The sequence below is a fragment of the Ischnura elegans genome, chromosome 2 (genome assembly GCF_921293095.1).
Source record: "Ischnura elegans chromosome 2, ioIscEleg1.1, whole genome shotgun sequence".
NCBI lineage: Eukaryota > Metazoa > Arthropoda > Insecta > Odonata > Coenagrionidae > Ischnura > Ischnura elegans.
The window spans coordinates 124406463-124429832 of record NC_060247.1 but is presented as its reverse complement, the minus strand read 5'-3'; the positions used below and the strand labels follow the sequence as shown (position 1 = coordinate 124429832).

The 23370-nt window shown below is 35.7% G+C and overlaps 1 protein-coding gene and 1 non-coding gene across 3 annotated transcripts in view; both read left to right on the top strand.

The window, feature by feature from the left end:
• Positions 1–23370, top strand: part of LOC124154594 (oxysterol-binding protein-related protein 2) — a 257342-nt gene that overhangs the window by 25487 nt on the left and 208485 nt on the right. For both annotated transcript variants that reach the window (XM_046528425.1, XM_046528424.1), the window contains exon 11: positions 3651–3855. In XM_046528425.1, coding sequence (XP_046384381.1) covers positions 3651–3855 — 205 coding nt within the window. The remainder of the gene's footprint in view (positions 1–3650; positions 3856–23370) is intronic.
• Positions 20563–20635, top strand: Trnas-aga. Its single transcript has one exon. It is a non-coding gene; the product is annotated as a tRNA-Ser (tRNA).

Genomic DNA, 23370 nt, shown 5'->3' with positions numbered 1-23370 from the left:
ATTTGAAAGTAGAACAATGCACTACATTTGGAAAATGATGGAATACAGATAATGTACTATACCTAACACTATTGGAATTCATAATGCAATATTGGCAATGTTAATTACTGCTGCCACTACGTAAATGTTATGTTTCAAGTGTTCACTCAATCATTTATACTATAAATAACATACAATTAGTGCGCTTCCTAGTCTCTAGCATCTGAGATAATGATTTTAAATCGTCAGCCTTGGCTGAAAAGTGTAAATAAAAGTCTGACATGTTGCTTAAAAAGTGTCGATAGGTCCTACCGTGCGTTTGGAAATCATTGGTAGCTACCGATGGGTTTACCGACAACTGTAAGTGGGATTACTGACAATCGTCAGTAGAGCGTATCCCTGGAATTGCTCATACTGAGAATTATCTGTAGGACCCGCTACCGACACCGACAATTGTCGGTAATGCATACAGAATTCCGCCCCAGTCAAGAATTGTATATTACAGTGCAACCTCGATAAAACGACACTCCACGGTGCACCAATAAACACTCGCTATAGCGAATTGTCACTTTACCGGAGGTGGAGCAAATAATAGCCAATATACCTGTTGCGAACAGTTACACAGGAACAGGAGTGGTGCGGCGACAGATAAATTTCTATCCGATAAACGTAAGCATAAATCCAGACAAAAGGCGATGTGTTTTGCATCACTAAATTTCCTTACTCAAACAACGACTAACTATTCAAACAATTTATAAGCGCCGCACTGAATAAAAATCATGCAAAGCATTGTTTTATCAATAATTATGCCAATGCACAACCAATGAAGCCATTTTTCTAAGCACTTAATTAGTGTATTTTGCTTAATCATTCTATAATTTTGGTATTTTCCACTGAAAATTCAAAAATTAACTGATAAAACTGTATCGTGGTTATTTAATGCCTCAAATGGTTCCATTGGTGTATGTTTATTGTTCCTGCACGTTAAGCGGCATTGAAGTGAAATAACGTAGTGCATTTGTTTCTGCTGTCGAAAACGGTGGAAGGTTGTATATCGTTCCTGCCTTGGAAGACTTTATCTATCAGATAATGTAATATCTTCATTATCTACGGTAAAAAGTTTGCTAAGCTTGAAAAAACATGTGATTAAAATTACCGTTACACTCGCGACGTATTTGAAATAATACACCGAGTTTACCACGGCACTGCAAACGAGAGTCAGTTGTTCTGTGAGTTCTTCCAGCGGCCACCAGGGGATGCTCGATTATCCACGTGACGGAAGAAAGTGCCAGTACGACTCCGACCACTGATGCGAATAGTTCACCCTAGTGAATCCGCAACGGAGAATAAATACGTCCATCCGGACAATTCACGCTGAGTATCATTGCATCGTACATCCTACACCATCGCTAAGGTGCACTACCTACCTTTAGAGGCATCATTGCAAGAAATACCTCGTACTGCAAGGGTTTTGTCGGGGAGTAGGATGTAAAAAAGTTCTGTTTCGTCTGTGTTATATCACGCGGGGAATACTTCTTAAGATACTTATGATCGAAGTCCTTTCTTCCACGACTTCGGGTTTACACCGCAGGCATCACCAGCAATTATGAGGGGAGATAACGCTTTGGTGCTTTGCATTAGTATAATCAACCTTCCGCACTCTTGAAATTCTCGATTCGCAATCCATCCCTGAAATACTCCGCTTTAGGCTTAGGCATAGCCCCTTTCTCAAAAATTCCCGCTGAGTGGAGTAAGCAAAACCACCCGAACAAAGCTCCTTATAACTCTACATAGTCTGCATTCCTTGGGCGCTTTTGTTTTTTTTTAATTGTGAAGAGGGAATAGGAAGATAAATTAATTTCAACACTCTCATATTACTCCTTTATTTTTATTTTCTCGCTTAGACGTGTTTTGTGTTTTTTTGGCCATGGTGTCTGCCATCAAATGCTTTCTATTCACGCAACCCACGGACGTGCGGGTATGCTGCCGACTGATTTCTGCCGCCCGAGGAACAAAAGAAGATCAAGCATTCGCAAATGCTTATGCCACAATATTTTCACCAAAATTAACTACTTATTTATCGAATGACAGTTTACCACATAAATTTGAGACTGAGCACTCCATTAACTTCATTTCTAACAGATCGCTAGCAATTACAGAGATTAAGGAGTCTTGATGTAAGTTTTTCCGGTGGTGAAACCCTTGCTATGGCGAGAGCCAACACCAGAAGGGCCTCGTGAAAACGAATTTCTTTACATGCTTATTATAGGGTCAATTGACGGGGCATCGGCTATCTCTTGTAATAGCGGGGCTCTTGCTATAGCCCGTACTCGCTTTAACGAGGTTCCACTGTACTTTAAGTACTAATAAAATAGTTACACAGAGCTGCATGCAACAGGATAACTATTTTTTTTTGTCTGGCTTAGGTTTGTCAACTTACAAACAAATTCAACTTGTAAACAAGGTCTCGAAACACGTCTTCTTCAAATGTCAATGACTCAATCCCATATCAGCCTCTTCAAATGTCAAAAGCATAAATCAACCTTCAGATCTCTTTCGCTATTGACTGTTATTCTTATACCTCTATCATAATCCATCTGATCCTATTTTTGTAATTATTTTATCTTTTAATAATAGATAATGTAATTTAGTTTATTTAAAATGTGGATAAACAGTTCTTTTTTGAGCATCAAGTTGCCTTAATATTTCCCCAAATATTCCCAGTGGCATCACTTAAAATACCATGTGTTTAAATATGTATTACATTTTTCCTCATGGTGAAGCTATTGAGGAAGTTGTTTGAATTTGATTTGGTTATTTGTATTTATTGTCAACTTTCTACATAAAATATAAGAAGGCATCAGGGTCATTCTGGGATTCATCTTTAAGTAGTTTTTTTTCATAGCTATTGTTTTGTATTCCATGGAAAATTCAAATTAAATTTTTTTATTTTTTTTTCGGGAATTGATGAGAAATACACTTTTAAACATTTTGAATACGTTTGGAGTAGGTAATTACTTAAGCCTGAATGACATGATCATTTTTGTCATCCTTTTTGAGTGATCACTTGGAAATGATTGTCACGCGCAATTGTTTTTTGCTATCACTCCAATGATGAGGATTCCCATCACTTTTTTCATCACTCGTCTGGTCGCTTTTTCCATCGCTGTAGCTGTCACAGAAACCCCATATCAGCCAATCAGAACGCTGCCCATATGGAGCAGCACAACATTTGACAATCTTGGGAATGACATAGGTAAATGTAAACATGCCATATATTTTCATGCTGCGGGTCCTATGACAACGAGCTGTGATATTGGAAATGATGTGATAAGAGACAACGACGGGAAGGACCATGTGATTCAGAAAAATAATCACTTGAGTGATGACCAAGAGGGATGAAACAAATGATCGTGCTATTCAGGCTTTATTACACTGACCAATTTTACTGCAGAGAAAAGTTTTGAAAAGCTTCTCAAAACATTTGTATGTTAATGACTGTCACGATTTATGGCTGATGGTAGATTTTTAGCACCTATGCTTTGATATATTAACTGTTCTGCCTCTAGCACTGCTGTTAAAATTGCTATAATCTTCCAATTGAATTGAAATTTTCTTTGAGTCAATTCCATTACTTTTTTCTACCCTGAGTGCCTTGTTTGTAATTTCAGACTCTGATAGTGATACATTAGTCACAGCAGCATCGCCTACCTCTGACAGTGATACCCTAGTTAGTTTTCCCTCGCCCACTCCATCGGATGACTTCTGCCTCTCTCCCGGCCCCATTCCAAAGGATAAGGAGCCGGCTGAGGACGACTCATGGAGACCTTTGAGGAACCGCAACACGCTCACGCTGAGAGGCTGTTACAGAGGAAGGTCTGTATCTTTCAATGCTCTCATTCCAAGTTTCACTGTGTTTATTTATCTATCCAAGTCTAATTTTACTGCTAGCTGTATTTTTTTCAAACTTGTGATCACATTTTAGTGAAGGTGGTAAATTATTTGGGTATGTTTAGATGTTAGGGTCCAATTTTTTATAAATTACTCAATAACAGCCTGCTAATTCTTTAAATGAATATGTGTAAATTTCTCCTTGTCACTACCCTGAATATGGCACAGTTGATTTATATTTAATGTTTTATTTGTGTACATTTTGGTGGAGGTAATACCTAGAGTGGTGTAGATTATATCAATATTTTGTTGTGTGTGTGTGGTTTATTTGTACATTTATGTATATATATTTTTTGGTGAGTACCTACTGTCTGTGGGTGTGCAGTTTTTTGTTGTGTATTTATCATGTGCCAAATATTATATTAATCTATGGCACAGGGGAAGCGAAGAAATGCAAATTTTTGGTTAATTGATCTAACAAGCACCTAAAAATTTGGCTGCATATAATCCTTCTAATTGTTGTATTTTGCTTGAGGCAAGTTGAAATGCTTTATGCTTATATATTAACAAATTCATATTCTTCAAATCACTTATTCCATTTGTTGAGGATACTTCGCTTTAAAAAGCTTCAATGCTATTTTTTTAATCTCTATCCTGATATTAGTATTTCTAGTAGTTCTTTGGTTTTCAGGTTTAGGGTACTGTCATTTTTAGATTATAGATAATTGATAGTTCTCCAAGTAAAAACAGGTTCAAACAAAGTTTAAATATTGCTTCCGATCACTTGTGTTGTATATAGTTGAATATCTTTTAATGCAAGTGAGAGGCAGCTATTGATTGTAATATAGATGAACTTTTGCAATGTCGTACATCAGAGATAAACTGAGTTATTAATCACGACTTTGGTTTCAAGAATTATTGTTTAGTGTCTCTTCTCATAGGATTAAGACTTTTTTTGAGGATTGAAGTCATCAACATCAGAATGATTTATTTAGTATCTCCCTTTCATATTTCATTATTTCTTATACCCACATATTCCACTAATTATGAAAAGTTATCAGTATAATTTTTGTGCAGCAAGCTTTTGTGAAAGGCATATGCTATTTTTAAATAATTTGGGTTAAACATTATACTTACCACATTTATTGTTGAAATTTACTATATGCAGTGAATAGTTTTTTAGCTGCATAATAAAATTCTTCAAAAGTTAGCCATTTAGCTCCATGTTTGTATTATCCTCTTTTAAGTGCTGCATTTATTAATTCTGAGTAATTTGCCAATACATAGTTCATTTAAAAAGTGATAAGTAGTTGGGTGAAAATAATATTGTTTGAAAATATGATGTACATGCCTTATTTGCCTTTGATTATAAGAATGAATTAACCAAAAAATAATTACATTATAAATAAATATGTTGGAATTGGTCGAGTTCTCAATTAGAAATTTTGTTTTTTTTGTCAATGTTTCAATGTCATGAAACTTGAATATTAATTTAAATCTCCTTCAGAAAAATCCTTTTGTAAACATTAAAAGTGAAAATGACTTTTTTATGAAATGCTTGCATGGTATTTTAAAAATATGTATTCTTTTAGATAACTTATTGCACTGCAGTTGCTAGCATTCTGGAATGAAAAGATGTATCTTAGCTTATGTTTGAGCTCATGTTTTCTCATGGAGTAGATAGAGTGTGGTTGTTATATTTATAAATCTTTTCTGCCCTAAAAGTAAATGATTAATTGGTCAAATGTGTGGTATTTTATTTTAATTTTTGAGAAAATGGGAATTGATGAACGTAAATTAATCAAAATTGTTATTAATGTGGTGGACTAAATTGATTAAGACGACATATACCCTTTGTTGGAACATTGAAATTGATAGCCTGTCGTAATTCAGGTGAATCCATGGAATTCTTAATATGCATGTGAGAAAATGTGATACCAAGATTCCTTCCTCTCTAAGAATGCATGCATTATTGTTGCGCTGGATCGGTGGGGTGGGTATTTTGCAGCCATCCTGGCTGGGTAGCATAGATCAGTGCGGACTTGGCAGAACAGCTCACTCCCGATTATCTGGGCTGATGGTGGGAGGGATGGCACAAATAATCGGAAAACACAGATTACCCAAACTTTAACTTCAATGTCTTGAAATGCTCATAATTTACATAAAACAAACAATATATATTATTATTTATGCAGTTATTCTGTTATGTTAGAGTGCTTCTCGAACTCATTAAGAGCTTTTTTTGCCAGTTCACGGCCTTTTTAGTGTCGAAAACATGGTGGTACTCGTATTATTTATGCTCCATGTAAGGCCTGGTTTTGAAGACCACACATCTGTGGCAGTGTGATCACGGACACAGAAAAGTGGAAAAATGCTTCAAAACCACTGTGCGATGTCGGAAACTACACTGCCAGGCACCACGCCATGTAGTTGCCTTTTGCTAAAATTGCCCGGGTTGCAACTGCTGCGGAACATGAATCCGTGATCACAAAGTGCGGTCGAGCACTTCGAGGCTTTGATAACAGGGACATGGTGCTCCCGTGAATGCAGCTAGCGCGCAATCGCTTCTATGTAACAAAGGGGAATCTAACGGAAATAGTAAGCCCGGTTTATCCAAGCATTAATGCAGTAATTCCGGTGATTTTGCATCCAATTTTATTTTTTTATAAAGGTCTTGGAAAATATTGACCGAGAGTGAAAATCATGCACAGATAATCTGCAACACGGATATACCGCAGCCGGATAATCGGGAGTCTATTGTATTTGACTTCATTTCACTGAGTACATTTTCCCTTGTGACTTAGAAAGACTTAGTCCTCAAATGTAATGTATTACAAAGGAAAGTCATGAATTCATGTCAAAAACTGCTGAGAGATTAGTCTGGGAGCTTCCAGAGGCTCAGAAGCTGTGTGATAGGCTGTGTGTGATTGCTTTAGCTATTAAGAATAGATATGTATCTTTCAGAGCTACACAGAGTATGTGATCTTAGTGTCTCATCACGTTTCTAAGTCCATCAGAATCAATAAAATAAGAGAGATTGTTTTCCTAACTGATCGGTGTAAGAATTTGTGTCCCTCCTTAATAATACAGGACTTAAATAAATGGTAGGTGAGACTCAGTAAGCAAATTGCTCCAATGTGCATCTCCTTTTATTCTATTTTCTTTGTTTACATCTAGTACACCCTCTAAACACCCAGGTCGCACATCTTATGAGGTGGCTTGCAGGGCAGTACACCTTGCTGCATTTTTTCTATAATCTGTATCTATGACTGCTTTCCCATTGATTTAAAGTGAGAGGAATTATAAAAATGAACTGGGAATCATGTAAAAATAAGATAGGAAATGAAAAGTTGGTCTGAACCCTGAATGAACAAATCACCTTGGAAAGCCAAGGGAGGTTTATTTATAAAAATTGATGTTATTAAGCATCCTTTATGTTTTTTACAATGATTGTAATGCAAACTGTGATTTCATAGTTCATGCAATCTGGGAAAGTTTTTCTATTTTGGTATGTTAGTATGTTGTTGTTTGTTTGTGATAGTTTCCGATGAAGTGGAAGCGTGGTCACCTGGGCTTCCTCTGATGTAATGAGTGCATGTGGAATTTGTCTGTGCATGTTTGCCTGCATGAGGGAAAGCATGAATGTGGGAAAATTTTTATTCTCAAGCTGGGTGTTCAACTATGTAATATATGCTACTTTAAAAAAAATGCCCCACTCAGGGTGATAGTTTGCCTTCTTTATTAATACATATAGTCATTAGTGGCCTCTTGTGTTGTCGTGCTCGGGCATTAAACAATCTTTGTCGATTATACTTAAAATATCCTGTGTTTATTGATATGTCTATATGTATCTGCTTAAGAAAGTTGTGCAAACATTAATTTTTCTCTGAAATTGCCACATTGTCATAATTTGTCAACCACTAAAAGCTCAAAATCAACTCGTTTTCTTACCCAGTGTTTGTCTTGTTTCCTTGCTATGCAAAAAATTCATCAATTCTTAACTGTACCATTAAAGAGTATGGAATTCCGATTCCTGTGGAAAATAGTGGAAAATGATCTGTAGTGGAAAATGATCGTGTGAAACAGTCATTTTTCCGCTGTCATTGGAACAATCAATACATTGCTATTGCTCAACAGGGATGGAATATATGGTCCTTTGTTTATGGCTTTTGTTAGAAGTTAAATTTAAAATGTGTGTGCAGAGCATTGGTTTTTGCTTGTTTGTTTATTTGTTTAAAAAGTTTAAAAAGTAGAATGTTGTCTTGATTGTTGTAGGAGTAGTCATATTTAGTGAAATGAAAGAGCGCACAGTATGAAGACACTGACTGAAGTAAGAGACAGAGATATTATAATTTTAAGAGCTTTATATTATGAGTCCTCTCCTAGCTGTGTTTACCGATCATGGATAGCCCAATAGTAAGGAAAATAACATTGAAAGGAAGGTTAATTCTATTTAAAAATATCTAAACAATAATGATTGCATCCAAACCTATTCCTTTACAATTTGAGAATTTAGTATGTCTCTTTTTTGACCTATTTCCAATCATAAGAAGCTTTAAATATAACTTAAAAAATAACTGTCCTTATTATATGAAATAGCATCAGTGATATAAATTTCTATCTATATTTCGTCATTGTTTCAGTGAGCTGGCACATATTTCAAACATTGAGAATCGTTAACTAATCACAGTGCAATGGCTTAATGATAATGAAACTCTGAAAACTGAAAAAGATAAGATAAATGAGATAAGAAGGGATGTGGCCGAGTAGGGGGTGAGGTATTAGCATTAGCTACAATTGTTGAAGTCTATTCAGAGAAATAAGTCATCGAAGTTTGGCACAGCCGTATTTACTATTCATTTTTAGCTTTTGCACATTTAGAATTCTGTTGAGGCAAAGTAGTGAGGATTTTAAAATAAGTAAAGGTAGTAGAAGTTCACTGAATTCATCGCGAAATATGCTAAGAGAGGTGAAGTGAAATAAGGACTCCTTGTTAGAGTGAGAGAGTATTTGTGAATGCTTAAGCAATACCTTTTACATGGACATTCAGAATCCAAGCTTGACATCCCCTGCTGTATTCATATTTTTTTATTTAGTGTCCAAATACTACAGTGTGACAATTTGAGGCACATGGCTTCATTTTTCAAAATTCAAGTATACTGATACTAGCCACGGTGATAACTTTATGGAGTCCACCAAAATGCACAATTTGTGTGAATGGATTTTTTCACACAGAGCTTCATGCTCAGTTGAGGGTTTGCTGTACTGTTGTGATACATTTTGCTGTAATTGATTTAAAAAAGCACACTATTAATGGATATTTTTGTGCAGCATTAATCATTTTCACTCTGTTACGTTGATCTAAAGTTGAGTTAACATTTTAAATTAATTACTTTATTGTGTTTTATGGTCTTTATTGTCATGTTGATTTTTTAACTTACTGATGTAAATGTGCATCTATCGAGGGAAAAATGCGATATGCATGCATTTTGTGAATGTGCCTGTGTGGATAAATTTTTGATCTCTTGCAATTAAGTGAATGTCATCTCTCAACATTTTTATGAAATTTATCGAGGCTCTTTGTCACTTTCCTGAATTAACTTAATATGTATATGTTCCTACAGGTCGGACTGGAGCTAAGATGGCTGATCCATGCTACTTGTTACTGTCAATCTTTATGAATGGCATGCCTTCTGGGATTATAGATGAATTTTTTTCATTGTCTCGCAAATCACTTACATGAAACCTTATTGTTTTGTATGACACATATCTTCATTGGCAAAGCAACTGTTTCAATTGGAGCACATTTTCTATTTTGTATTAATGTACCCATTCAGTGATTTTTGTATGAATGCGGTTTTTATTTTATCAGTCTTGTTGAGCCTTTTGTTGTTACTGTTTTCTTTTGGATCTACAGTTATGCCTCATTAAGCGCTTATTCTGGTAGTGTGATTTTCTTCTCTGTAAATCTGTTTCACACTTTTACTGACCAAAAAAACCAGGTCCTGTGTCTCAGCCTGTGATTATCAGGAAAGCTTGTAATGCAAGGCATATCCATTATTTATTTTCTCATCCTCACTCTGGGGTTGTATGAAGAAAGATAAGACCAGTGCTGGGTTAGTTATATTTTGTAATTATGTGGACGTATTTTCGTATTTTTTCAACATAATATCATAATCTATGTGGATTTTTCGCACATAGCTTCATGCTTAGTTGAGCGTTTGCGGGGAAACTTTGTGTGTTCGGGAAACTTTGGATATGAAATTTCTGATTGAGTTGTTTAGTTTATCAATGTCATTTATGGAAAAGTCAACACTTAGCGAAATATTGATTAATGACGCCCCAAGGCTATTTTCATGTGCACTGATAATGCTAATGCTGTTACCAGCCTTGGTCCTGGCTTAGGCCGTGATGTATTCTCTCAAACACCAGTATTGCCAGTGCCAGCACCAGTTTGGTTTTGGACATCAGATGAGAGAGATGGCAGTTTGCATATGAAAGTCTGCGTTTGATAGCATTGAAACTGGTAGCCGATTCCCGCAACTGCTTCCAACTTGCCAAGTTTGCTGCCAGCTGCACTTGCTGCTGCATGACCAAGCATCAAGCATTCTGTGAAAGCTCCATTTGATTACATTGTATCTGGCTCAGGTATCGACACCAACTTTGCAGTTGTGATTGAAAAGAGGCAATGGAAAGAATATATTGAATAGAAATCATCTACTGTTGAATGAAATCACTGCTTTTGGTGATGGAAAAGTTCACCGTATCAATGTACTTACCTTGATTTAAAACAATTTCTAATTAGCTCCAAACTTTCACATGTACCATAGGATTAATTCTTGATATCCATTTTTGGAAAAATCTGTTTTCAATTCATATGAGTGTATCCCCCTTTCTGTCACTGACAGCAGTCAATGCCCCATTAGATTGCAGTGGTATGAACATCGCCAAAAGTGGAAAGAACTTTAATTGGCGAAACCTAGTCTCTGTTAACTGTAGATAAAATTTTCTTATGTACGTTAGAAGTTTCAAATCAGATGTTCCCCATTGTTGTATTTACTAATTATTTTTTCTCTTCTTATGATATGAATTGAGTAGGTGTGAAATTATAATATGAATAAAGGCTGTAAATGTTTGGTCATGCCCTTGCCAAATGATATTAAATAGGACATCATTTAATAGGAGCACAGTGAGATCAGAGATCAATTTACAAGTTGGTCGTTAGGCACCTTTTGTGCTGTATGAGGCATAACTGTATGTGAATCCAATTTTCCGGGTTACTTAGTGGTCATTCCATTTTTTTGTGGCTTTGAAGAAAAATTAAACGTCTATTAGTAGATTGTAGAAGCTTGGTATTTTAAAGATGATTTTAGCGAATTTTAATATTTGATTGCAATCAAAGAAAAGTATTTTTAGCTCTTGGGTATTTTAAGTGTCCAATAAAAATTATAGGTATATCCTCAGGAAGATGTAGTTACCTATGAGGTTATATTTGATGCAAGTATTTTATTGCCCTAAGGTGTTTCACTGCCAATTTTTACTTATTTTATTCCCTGCTATGACTGCTTATGTGATAGAACAGCAACTCTAGCTCTTATATAATATCTGCTTATTTTTGTTACTGCAAACAGTGCTCATATCCATCTGGTATATTATTGAAACCAGGAGAGGAAGTACATGTTTGCCAAATGCATAGTGAAGAGAGCACTAGTCTATAGAGCGGTGTCCTGTATGCTTCTACTTTACCGAAATATTTTGTAGCTGTTAGAAAAGTTTTTTCTTATGGTTGTATAATTTTGAGGATAGGCCCTAAGTGAAAAATGTAAAAAAATCTCTCTCTTGTAATGATCTTAAATGATTTTCATTGCATATTAATGAAACAATCTAATTTAGGATGTTGGGTCTTCTGTTTTGACAGAGCACATCATTGGTTAGTTTACATTTTTTAAATTGCGTGCCTTATTGCCATTGTTGCAACCTCTCTCTTAACACGATGCGTACGGATGGCGAGAATACTCGTCATTTTTTTCCCGAATGTTCCGGACGGATGAAGAAGATTCTCGTCATTTAGGCGCGTCAACCTAATCCATTTCAAAGCGTACAATATGTATTCGTTAGTATGTTTTCAGTTGTTGTTAGTTATTCATAATGAATTGATGCATCATAACGTTTGATTGGGTAAAGTTATATTCTAAACATTAGCTTTTTAACCATGTTTAAACCAAAGGAATATTTCCAATCTCAACACCTCCACCCAGAATCGGCATTCCTAGGAATTTAAATACCTCGGTAACTTATCAGTGAAACAAGTATATCCTAAGCTATCCTAATGACAAATATTTTCTAACTTTGAAGCATGTATTATTTAAAAAAAATTGCCCTCAGGAGAAATTAAATGGGAAGTTCTTCCTGTTTTGAGAGTAAATTACATTTCCTCAACAACATGTTTATCAGAGTTGGTCTGATACATTCCTTGCACTTGTGATACATTCAGAAGTATCTTATCCCATTAAGTGGGAACATCATCATACCTCAAACATCTGTGGCAATAGGATCATTTGTTCAACTGGAATCAATTTCATCCAGTTTGTGTTGTTTTAAACATAACCTTCAGCATTGGTAGATGGCCACAGGCTTCACCACCTTTATGTATGCTTATATTATGAAAATTTCTGTGATATCAATGACAGAATTTTTTAAAATCAGAACTTTTGTTAGCTTTGTGATATGTCCTTAAATTTTTTTCTTTTGAGCAGCAATGTCTCATTCATTCATTGCTCAATAAGCCCGAGGTCCGCTTAATATAATATAATCTTTTGTAGTTTCTGACATGCGTGGACTTTGTAGAGTTGAAGGGGTGGCTTAAGTTCCCCCGATTGTGGTACTATCTGGGTCTCCGTCTCTACATGTGTTTGTCATAGTCAGGGCTGTTTTGTTGGATCAGTATTTCAGGTGACCCGAGTTGGGAAATGAGAGTTTTACTGATTATGCATCATTGATCATTAGAATGCTTTCCTTATACAATATAATGATAAATCATTACTTTTAATCAGTGCCTTTTACTTATTTCAGTTTTTTTATTAATTGTTTATTGTGGAGGGAAAATATCTCTTAACAGCTCCTGGATGTTATCTTTGAATTTGTGAAAGAGAGGTCACCATTTTTTCTCTGAAACTTAGTCTTTTAGGTTACTAAGAATGTTTTCAACCCTCCCGTCTTCTTTAGGGTGCGGTACTGGGAAAGAAGCAAGTCTAAGAAATTTTGATGAAACTTTTCACTTGCTCTTGTTGAAAAAATTCAATGGGAAAATGCACCTCGATTTTAGTCGTCACTTAGAATTCAAAATAAATAGGCCAAATGTTAGTTATATGTATTTTTCTGCTTTAAGTGAAGGTTTTCGTCAGAATCTTTTTTTTATTTGTAGGGGATGGGGAGGTAGGCCTAAACATTTTGGGGGTGGTGGATAAGGCAGTAAATTGATATGCAATACTCTCAGAGCCAGCTGAAATGCAGGGTGCATGGCCCAATTATAACTGTTCTGATCTGAGAGGCCACCAAAACCAATGTAATTTCAGTTTTTGATATCAAATGCCCATACTTGCTGACAAGCGGTATTAAAATACGTATTGATCAACCTATTTTTCACATTTTTGAGTAAAACATGGATAAAAAGTATCACTTGAAAAATTGGAAGACATTCAAATTCAGGAATTTTAAGATATGAATTGGTATTATATTATATTGATACATACCTATATCGATAGGTATCCATATTATTCTATATTATCAACATTTTTAACTGCTCGAAACTTTGGTAAATTTGTTAACAATTATGTACTTATCTATTACAGTTGTAGGTGTGAGTTTTTACCTAAGTTCATTTACATTGAAGTTGTGATTTTACTTGTGAATGCCACAATCTGTTACATTTGAAAGTATTTTGTGCAATTTATTGGGAAGACTGAGTCCCCTCACTTGCGTAGTTATTCCTATTGAGATGTGATATATCTTTATTCATTAAGCTGTCAAAATGGCGAACAATCTCAATTTATTTAGTAATGGCCTCAAGTGCTGCAACAAAAAATTCCTTTTCGAGCTACCGGCACTAATATCAATGAATTTTGGGCACTATTTTGGTTTCATAGGGAATATTTAATGTTGTACTACACATGATTTTTTTGGTCTGCTGGTATTAAGCTTTTTTTTCTATTTACATACATATTTTGATTAAATTATTGTATTTGGATAGTGTGCACCTTTTCTGGGCCTGCAGATGTTGCTTAAGGCATGGTTTTTATAAATTGATGCTGATATATAGTTTTTGAAATGAGGTATTTGTCTCAATTTCTATCCATGGAATCATTTGATTTGGCATGCTGTATGAAATGAAACCCAACCCTTGTAAGAACATTCCATTTTAATACGCATGAAGTGAAGGAAGGAATAGTATGATGTGTTTAATCTGGTCTTCTACCCTATTTGAGGTCTGAAATATAAGCATATATTTTTATATGTATTCTTCTTTTGAAGTTTGAAAACTTTTATGGTATTTATATTTCTGAGGAAGCAAAATCATGTGTTAACAATTAGTTAAACAGCTGTTACTCAATTTATATTTTTCTTGATGTGCATGCATCAAACTGACTTATTTTATGATGAGTATCTCAATATTTTGAAATAAATTATTTGTTGTTATTTTCTCTGCTCTGTTTATGTCATATTGATTGGCATATCCTGAAAGAGGGAATGACACATTTTCTGCATGTGTGGTATCATATGATTGAGTGCAAGCTGCCTTTTTGGGCATTTAAAATTAAATGTTTATCTTTGAAGTATTCTGAAATGTGGGCCTTTAATGCCACTATTTTTCATGATGCATAGTTTTTTAAAAATATGAGAGCATGAATTTGTATTTTTCTATTATTCTTTGAACATCTTCTCCAGTCATCTACTCTTCCACATTTCATTTTATCTAGGTTATCCTCAATTTAAAGAAGTCATTTTCACTTAAATTTTATCCTCAAAATTTTGAGAAATCATGTTGTTTATTCTTTACTGTAATTATTATTCTATTCCTGTAATAATTTTCACTACTTTTGTAGCCAATTATCTTGGTTTTACATCAAATAAATGGATGTGTGATCAGGTGTGCAGTTTTAAATTGCTTGATAAGGTTTTTTTTTCTTAAGAATCCAAATTGAGGTATGATGATGGGGTTTGAAGCAATTGTCTTGCCTCAGCTCACTGTTATTTTTGTTAAGTCTATACATGTACTTAATCCATATTTTATGTATTTCATCTTTATCAAATAAAGATAAGGCAAAGTAGTTTGGATGGATATGACTTCATAACCTAACATTTACCTAGAGTAAGGTGTTGCTCTGCTTCAATTCATGAGAATCCCTCATTTAGAGTTTGTATCATGTGAATTGCAATGAAATTTCCATTTCATCTGGTTTTGACTTATTACCGCATTTCCTATATATTGTTGGTTTAAATCCCGACTGTCAACTTTATGTTTCATGGTACAATTCTGTATCATTAATAGGCTTGATTTTTTTGGTGCTTCTTTGGAGAAAGTCATTTTTAAGGGAATACTTCTGGAGAGATGAGGGGTTTAAATGTTACTGTAAAACTTCCCTTAAGCAGCCGCTGCTTGGTGGGAGTTTAGGATTTGGCTGTGTCGAGAAGCTTAATGTGCAATCATATCTTATACACCCATACCTCACTTAGCGCAAGGGATGCGTTCCATGGGGTCTTTGCACCAATCGTATTTGTGTTATTCGAGACCATTTTAACGTGGGGAAGATAGGATGCGTTCCTGGTGGCATAAGTGTTGGGTATTGAATTTCCTATAAACCATATATATTCCTATTATTAGCCTTAGAAAACCTTATTTATATAAACATTTATAGTTTAAAATTTCTTTAAACATCGTAGGTATGCATTAAAATACGCTTTTTCCACTTAAAAAACATTGGTATGTGCTTTGGAAATTCCCTCCTTATGTGCGGGTGGGCTAGCATCTATGAAAAAAAACATGCTAGCTCAGGGGTTCACAATGCATTGCCGGCAGGTGACAAATTTTCAAACCAGTCTTAAAGCAATTCTTGTGTCACTCAGGCCCTTTTGTCTTGAACCTTCCACTTGATGTCTCGGAGCAATCACCTCCCTTATCTTCTTTTATAGGTTCAAATATAGCCACAGATTTTGCACAAATAACTGCCTGTGATAGAGGAACGTCATTTGACTGTTTATGATGAATCCAAGTAGTTAGAAGTCTCAGTTTTTTATCCAGCAATGAACTTCGCATATGTGTTGACCGCTTGGCTGCAGTTGGTGTGGCTGATGTCACTGACGTTTTAACTTCATTTCTATTGAGAAAAATAGTGTGGACTGTCGACGTTGTTACCTTAAACTTAAACACAATATTGCTTTGACGCTCTCTTTTTTCAAAGCTATAGATCACTTTCAGTTTCTCTTCTAGGTTCATGCTTTTTCTTTATCTTTCTATCCGCATACCTATTTTTTGCCATTGTTCACTTGGTTTTTACTCCATATGGCTCTATCAAAATCACCTTCTACTGCTGAACAACTGCCACACTGCATTCCTGAGATGCAGAGGGCTTACGACTGCTGGAAGTGAAAGAGTCCAATGTGTTTGAGAATATCTATTGGACGCTTTTTGTGTTGATGCTATTCATACGCAACCGTTCTATTTCTCCCCTATGAATACCTATGCCCTTGAAGGCTTTAAGCTGGACCCTTTACATGGAAGTCAATGTGCTTGATAACCTAGGACGGCAAAAAATACATCTCAAACTGTATTGTTTAAAAATAACCCATTTTCTTCAGCTCCAGACTTAATTAATGATCTAAATTAAATAACATCATTCAGGAAAGGAGGCGAGATAAATTACTTCCGTAGGTTGGCCGCATGACGGGTAATGTTTTTGGCCATTGCGCAGTAATGGATTTCGATGAATATATAAACAGGATAAGATTTGAGGCAAGAAATAATATTAGTATGTGTAAAATGAGAGTAATATGGTGTCTACGTAGTGTAAGTTCATGTTTTATCAAGGGAATGTTAAGGTTATATAATTAGGCTAAGAGGAGTTGAGAAGTTTCCCTGAGGAATAAATTTGGGCCATATCAAAATTGCACTAAGCGAGGTATGGGTGTGTATTATTATTAAGTCAGTTATTTTACAAGTTAGGAATTTGGTTAGGAAGGCAGTTTTGTAAAATTTTAATTTTTGGTTCCCACTCCTTGTCTCACCCAGAATAATAATAATTGGGGGTAGTAGAAACCAGTAGAAAAGTTGTATCAATTGCTTGTACAATTTATGAATAGTAGATTTTTGAAGTGGATGAATTGCTGCAATATTGAAGCAATAGGGTGTTCTTATCTCCAATATGCATAAATTTTATTTGGAACCATTTTTTTGATTTCCATTTGATGGAAGAATTGTGATCTAAATTTATGCTGTTTCATTTGATTGCTTTTACTTTTAGTAGGAAAAGGTTGAAAGTTAATAATGGATTTTTAAAGTTGTGGTATAATACTCAGAATGAAACTTTATCATCTTGATAGCAGTAGGTTTTAAGATGTAAAAATATGCTTTCAATGCATAAATGATTTCCCCCTCCAACTTAAAGATTTGCTTGCAATCAGTGCACAAAGTTCTTAACCATTGCATTATTTGTCTACCATCTAGTGAACTATTATCTGAGAATTTTATTTCATTAACGTGTTTATCCCAACGGACACCAATTTTCATCGAGACTGTAATGCCATGACACCAAGTGAGCAAAGCATTTGCATCCCTGAAAGACTGCGTTTCATGCAGCAGAAAAACCCATCCATTTTTCAGGCATGCACCGTAAAAATGTTTCGTGTTGAATGTGTTAAAAATTGTACTCCAGCATTTGCAAAGAAGGGTTTCAATTTTCAAAGCTATAGGTTTTTGCAAAAAAATTAATTTTATTTGGAAGCTGCCAGTGCCAAAAAATATAATTACATACTGTGTTGTGGATGTTATTTAGGTAGGGTTAATGTAAATTATGGTAGTTTTCAATTGAGTCTGGACTTGACACTTTGAAATTTTCATGTGTTTGTTTGAACCTGCTTTATTGTTACATACTGTTTTGGCTAGTTTTCCTTCTTCCTCTTTTAACCTTATTGTTGTGGGCTGTAAATATTAAAATCCAAAACCTGTATAGCATTAAGTATTTCCCATGGATCAATCCCATGAAAATTTCCCATATTTGCATTTTACTGATGTGTGGGATGACCAAATATATATCTCTAGAATGCTCTTTTTCATTATCTGCTTTCAGTTTCTGTAGTTAATCCCATCCTTAATTTTATCCACCATATTATTAATTGAAGGTGTTGTGTATGGTTCCTATGTATAGTTCTATGGGTGATCTCTGTAAACACTCCTCTTTATTTATAGATGTGCTTTTTTAATACATGTGCCAAATGCAGGTAAGTGTCTTAACAAAATATCATCAGGGTACATATTTGGACTTACTGCCTATGTAAATATATTGATTTCTAAAAGTAACTTACATTTTTACATTTAGCCCATATGTGAGTTATTCTATTTCTCTCTGATACCATTCTTCTAATGAAGTAACTTGTTTCTACAAATATTTTAACAATATCATAGTACATAGTAGCTTTGCTATATTAAATCTTTTTATGGCGTAATATCTAGCAATTGATAATGGTGATTAATATTGATAGTTCTAGAAGTAGATATTTTAACTGGCATAATTGCTGAAATAATTAGTTTGATGGCATTTGAATTTTAGATAGAAAACTATTGTACCTGGTTTAAAGAAACTAAAAATGAAAATCAATGTTGTAATTATTGTTCAACCCGCTTTAATGGGTTAGTGAGTTTTTTTTTTACTTTGTGTGAGTGACTTTTTTAGTTCTAAGTATTATTAATATTAAATTTTCTTCTAACATAAGTTTGAACAATCATTAGGTTTTATTAAGCTCATTTCTATTAGGTATTTTTTCTCCCCCTCCTAATCTAGTGTCCTCCACGGCATAAAAATGATCGTTTAAAAAATTACCCCCTTGTTAGAAAGCATATTTTCTCCTTTGAATCTGTATGCATCAATAGAATCTGAAGAGAGCATATTTAGATAAACCAAATATTTGGTTGTAAAATTGTGATTATAAAAACTGCTCAAATCTTAATAGGTACCTGCCTTTACCTTCTTCCTACTTATTTTTCCATTCACTGATACCTATTGATCAATAGTGGAGCTTTACGTTCCATTTAGGGTGCAGCTTTTTTTGCTTTTTTTATGTAACTGAACAGTACTCTGAGCTTAATCGCTCTATCCAAATTTTGCCCTTCTAAAGTGTGATCACATGGAAAAAATTTTTTCTTCCTTAATTTATTTTACACTTTTTAGTTTTAGTCAGGGTGCCAACTGTCATAGCTTGTAATTTCAATTACTGTGTCAGTAACCAATAGGATAAAAAACTGAAGAAGGAAATGCCTCATGTGGGAATTTTTCTACCTTAAGCATATATGTCTTGGCCTTGGGGAAACTCCTATCCCTACCATAAATGTGTTTTACACTGGTTGGTAATATGTATGTATTGTGCATAAGTATAGTGGAACATAGTATTTTATTGTTCAGGTATTTAATGTGCTTAAAATATTTATTGCAGTATCTTTTAGCAAATCTTACTAACTCGGCTTCTTAAGGCTTGTAGTTTAATTAATTTCCATAAGTTCTGTCATCCATGTGTAGTCTTTAGTTGTATCTCTTGTTTTGTCCTCATTTTCTCAAGTGAAGTTCAAGGCTGCTCATCATGGAATGTAATTTTGCTGGTGCTGATAGGATTTCTTGGAATAATGATAATTTATGTTATTAATAGTTTTTTTTATAACCAATAATAACTATTAACTGTAGGAATACATGTGGAAATAATAATTTTATTGAAAATAGTATGCCTGCATATTTTCCACCATCTTGGAAAGGATGTGGCATTGTAGTCGTAGGTCGTGAATATCCTCTAATTTTGGTTTGCTGGTCTGCTAGGTGAATGTCACATAGGACCTGGCATTGATTGTTGAAGTGCCCTTCAACTGTAGATGGATGACAAAAATTCTGCTGTACGCCATGGCAAAATTCCTTATTCTGGAGTGTTTTTTGATTGACTTTGTCTTAATTCTTGAAGAGTGTGTGATGATTTTTGGAGAGAGATTTTTACTGTGAGCATACTTTTCTATGTCTCTGTTGCATTTAATTGGTAAGTGCAAATTGATCCAAAACATAAGTGCATTGTGTTTGATGGACAACTGCTCCATGTCACATGCATCCAAAGTCTGTGTATGGACTTTCAGGACAACCAGAGGGTGTTCGGCTACCATCCACGGAGTATGTCCACTATCAGTCCAATTGGGCATTTCCAAAGGATTTCTGATCAATGTCATAAATGTTCGAAGGTGTTGTAAATGTATTTTATCAAAAGATCCACAGAGAAAAAATAATTCGCCTTGACCGGGATTCGAACCCGGATCCCTCGATTTCCGGCCGAGTGCTTTAGCCAGTTAAGCTACCGAGGCGTCATTCTTCCCTGTGGAAATTTGTAGACTATACCGGACAAGGTGGTATTGTCCGGTATAGTCCACAAATTTCCACAGGGAAGAATGACGCCTCGATAGCTTAACTGGCTAAAGCACTCGGCCAGAAATCGAGGGATCCGGGTTCGAATCCCGGTCAAGGCGAATGATTTTTTCTCTGTGGATCTTTCGCACAATTGTGCATTGCGGGTGACTCCCGTAAAAGTTATCACCGTGGCTAGTCCCGGTATACTTAAATTTGTATTTTATCAATCAATAGCAGGCCACCCAGAATTGCTCGGGAAGGATAGTAGACAGAGAAGTGGGAAACTTGGAAGTTAGATTTCATGATCAGATAGGATTTTGTATATGTTTTTTCTTGGAGTGTGTAAAGAGGTGTGCCTACTTGGCAGGATGTCACCGCAGAAGTTTTATGGCATTACGTTACAAACAGTAAAGAGAAAACGATGCAATGGATGCGTCGGATGCAACCAATAGTAGCACTACAGGTTTGGGAACATGAGATGTACCTACATAGTAACTTTTGTTGCAATCCTTGCTGCCGTATGGAATCCCATAGACAAACAGACATACTCTCTCTATATATGTAGACATAGACTCTGCTATTACTTGTGTAGTGGAAAAGTATTATCTAATAAAGCAGGGTCTGTTCACTCGTGCTATATGAGTGTGGTCATTGATGATGTGCAGGGTCTGTGGCAACATCATTAAATAACATGTCATACTTGCATTGAAATCACAATTGCATCAAAATAGAAAACTCACCAATGGATGAAATGCACTGCACACAACCACCACATGCTCTTGCATCCAAAACCTGACTTGTGTGTAGATAATAAGAATGCCCGCTTGTCCGCTACATCACCTATGTGACTATGGTCTGCACCCTAGTCCAAGGCACCTAGAGATTATTGCTCTTGAAGGGCAGCAGGGGGGGGGGGGCTCTTAGTCATGTTCATGGTGTGAAAGGGAAAACTATCTGGGGGCTGTTGTACCCTACTCCATGCTACTGCAGCCCTAACATCATCATTGACCCATAATTCATAATCTAAGCTTGGTGGTGTTTTGTATCCACGGAGGAGGAGGGAGCTGTGAAGTCCCCTAATCCTACTCCCCTCCCCCATTTGGCTATGTGCCTGTTTACATGGATTATGAATCACCCAAAAATATGTTATATTTGAGAAAGTAGTTATATGGGAAACAGTGGAAGGAAAAATTGATTATGAAAAATTCCCAATGGACAAGCATCTTGGACAGATCAAGAAGGATAATAAATTTTACTGAAATTGTCTGTCTGATCCTCTGGTACAACTATTAAAAAAATAAAACTGTAACGTTGGCAAAATAGTTTATTTTAATTTTTTCAGCGTAAGACTTACACCAAGAAACTCATTTAGCAAGAAAAGAAGCAGAAAAATACTGTTTATATGCGCTACTGGTGCCCGTGCATTTTGACTTTCCTTGGCATTCAGTGGTGTGCATGTGTCCTGCTTTCTTTGAGTGTGAGAATCGATATGGCCTAACGGAACGGCGAGGCTGCGAAAGAACTGCAGGGTAGGGGACATGAGTGGAACTCGTCTGACTCGGAAGAGAAACTAAAAATAAACATGGACGGCTATCCCTTACGAAAAATGTGATCCCCACGCCTCCGTCATTGCGAGCCATCGTTTTTCGTGATTATGCTGCTTTTCACTCTGAAAGACGTGTTAGCAGGTGCGACCGTTTTCATCAGAATGCTTTACAAAATGCTACTGTCTGTTTATTTGCTTTTAATTAGCGGAAAATCGCAATTTCAGCCCGAGAGTTCGTTATCCTTCAATATGAAGGAGTTAAATGTACTCGATCATGCATCGCAGCCAAGCGTGTCTGAAGGAAAGTGAGCTGATTTTAAATTCCATCTCGCATCCACACACTATCCCGTTTATTTCCCAAAATATATCGCTTAAGTCGATGCACTTTTACTGCATTCAGGGAGGTGCGTGCAGATCAGTCAAAGCGAAGTGTTTCGTATAAATGCACTTTATTGCTGTTTTTTTAAGGTAAACTAAAATTTTATCGTAAAAAATGCATTTAATTTTTGGGAGAAGCTATCCGTATTTCACGGAATTTTTACCCGGTCGCGCATTGCTGTTATTTTTAATTTCAGTTCATTGTTAGGTTCAGCGCTGTGAAATAGTTTTTATGGGAAATACGCTACGATCCTATCGATGTAAATTTCTGGTTCTCGACTTGTGATAGAGTATCATCACCGAGTAGGGATATCTCTCTACTCTGTTACGGTAGCGGAGATTACTTTGGAGAGGACCTTTCGGAAGGTTTGAACCGCCCAGGCGCTCCCTTCCTTCCCCGTTCGTTACTGCCTTGGGTCGAAATTCATCTCTCGGATGTTACTCTGCGTTGGTTTTGTTGCGATGACATCGAAAACGGTGCTGTATATATTTCGCAACCGCAGCGGAACAGTGGCGCAGCGAGGGGGGTGTTTTGGGGGTTTAACCCCCCCCACCCCCATAGCTCGGAGAAATTTTTAAGCTTAATCCATTTTGCTTAATTGGATTGATATTATTAATAGAATAGTATAAGGATGAATAAAGTATCCCTCGGAAAGCTGTAAAACTCACCATTTTGAACCATTTGTTGCACCTAAACCCCCCCCCCCAGCCTTAATTCCTAACTGCGCCCCTGCAGCGGAAGATCACCAGTTACATAAAGAGTTCGGCGAATGGTTGTGCCATACCATTTAAGAAGTGGTTGAATAATAACCTCATGTAAATAGCTTTAAAAACTTATGTTCCAGCTCATAAGAATAGCAATTATTTCTGCTATAATTTTGTACGAGTGAAATTTTATTCTTAGAACATACAGTTTAATTATGAATTACT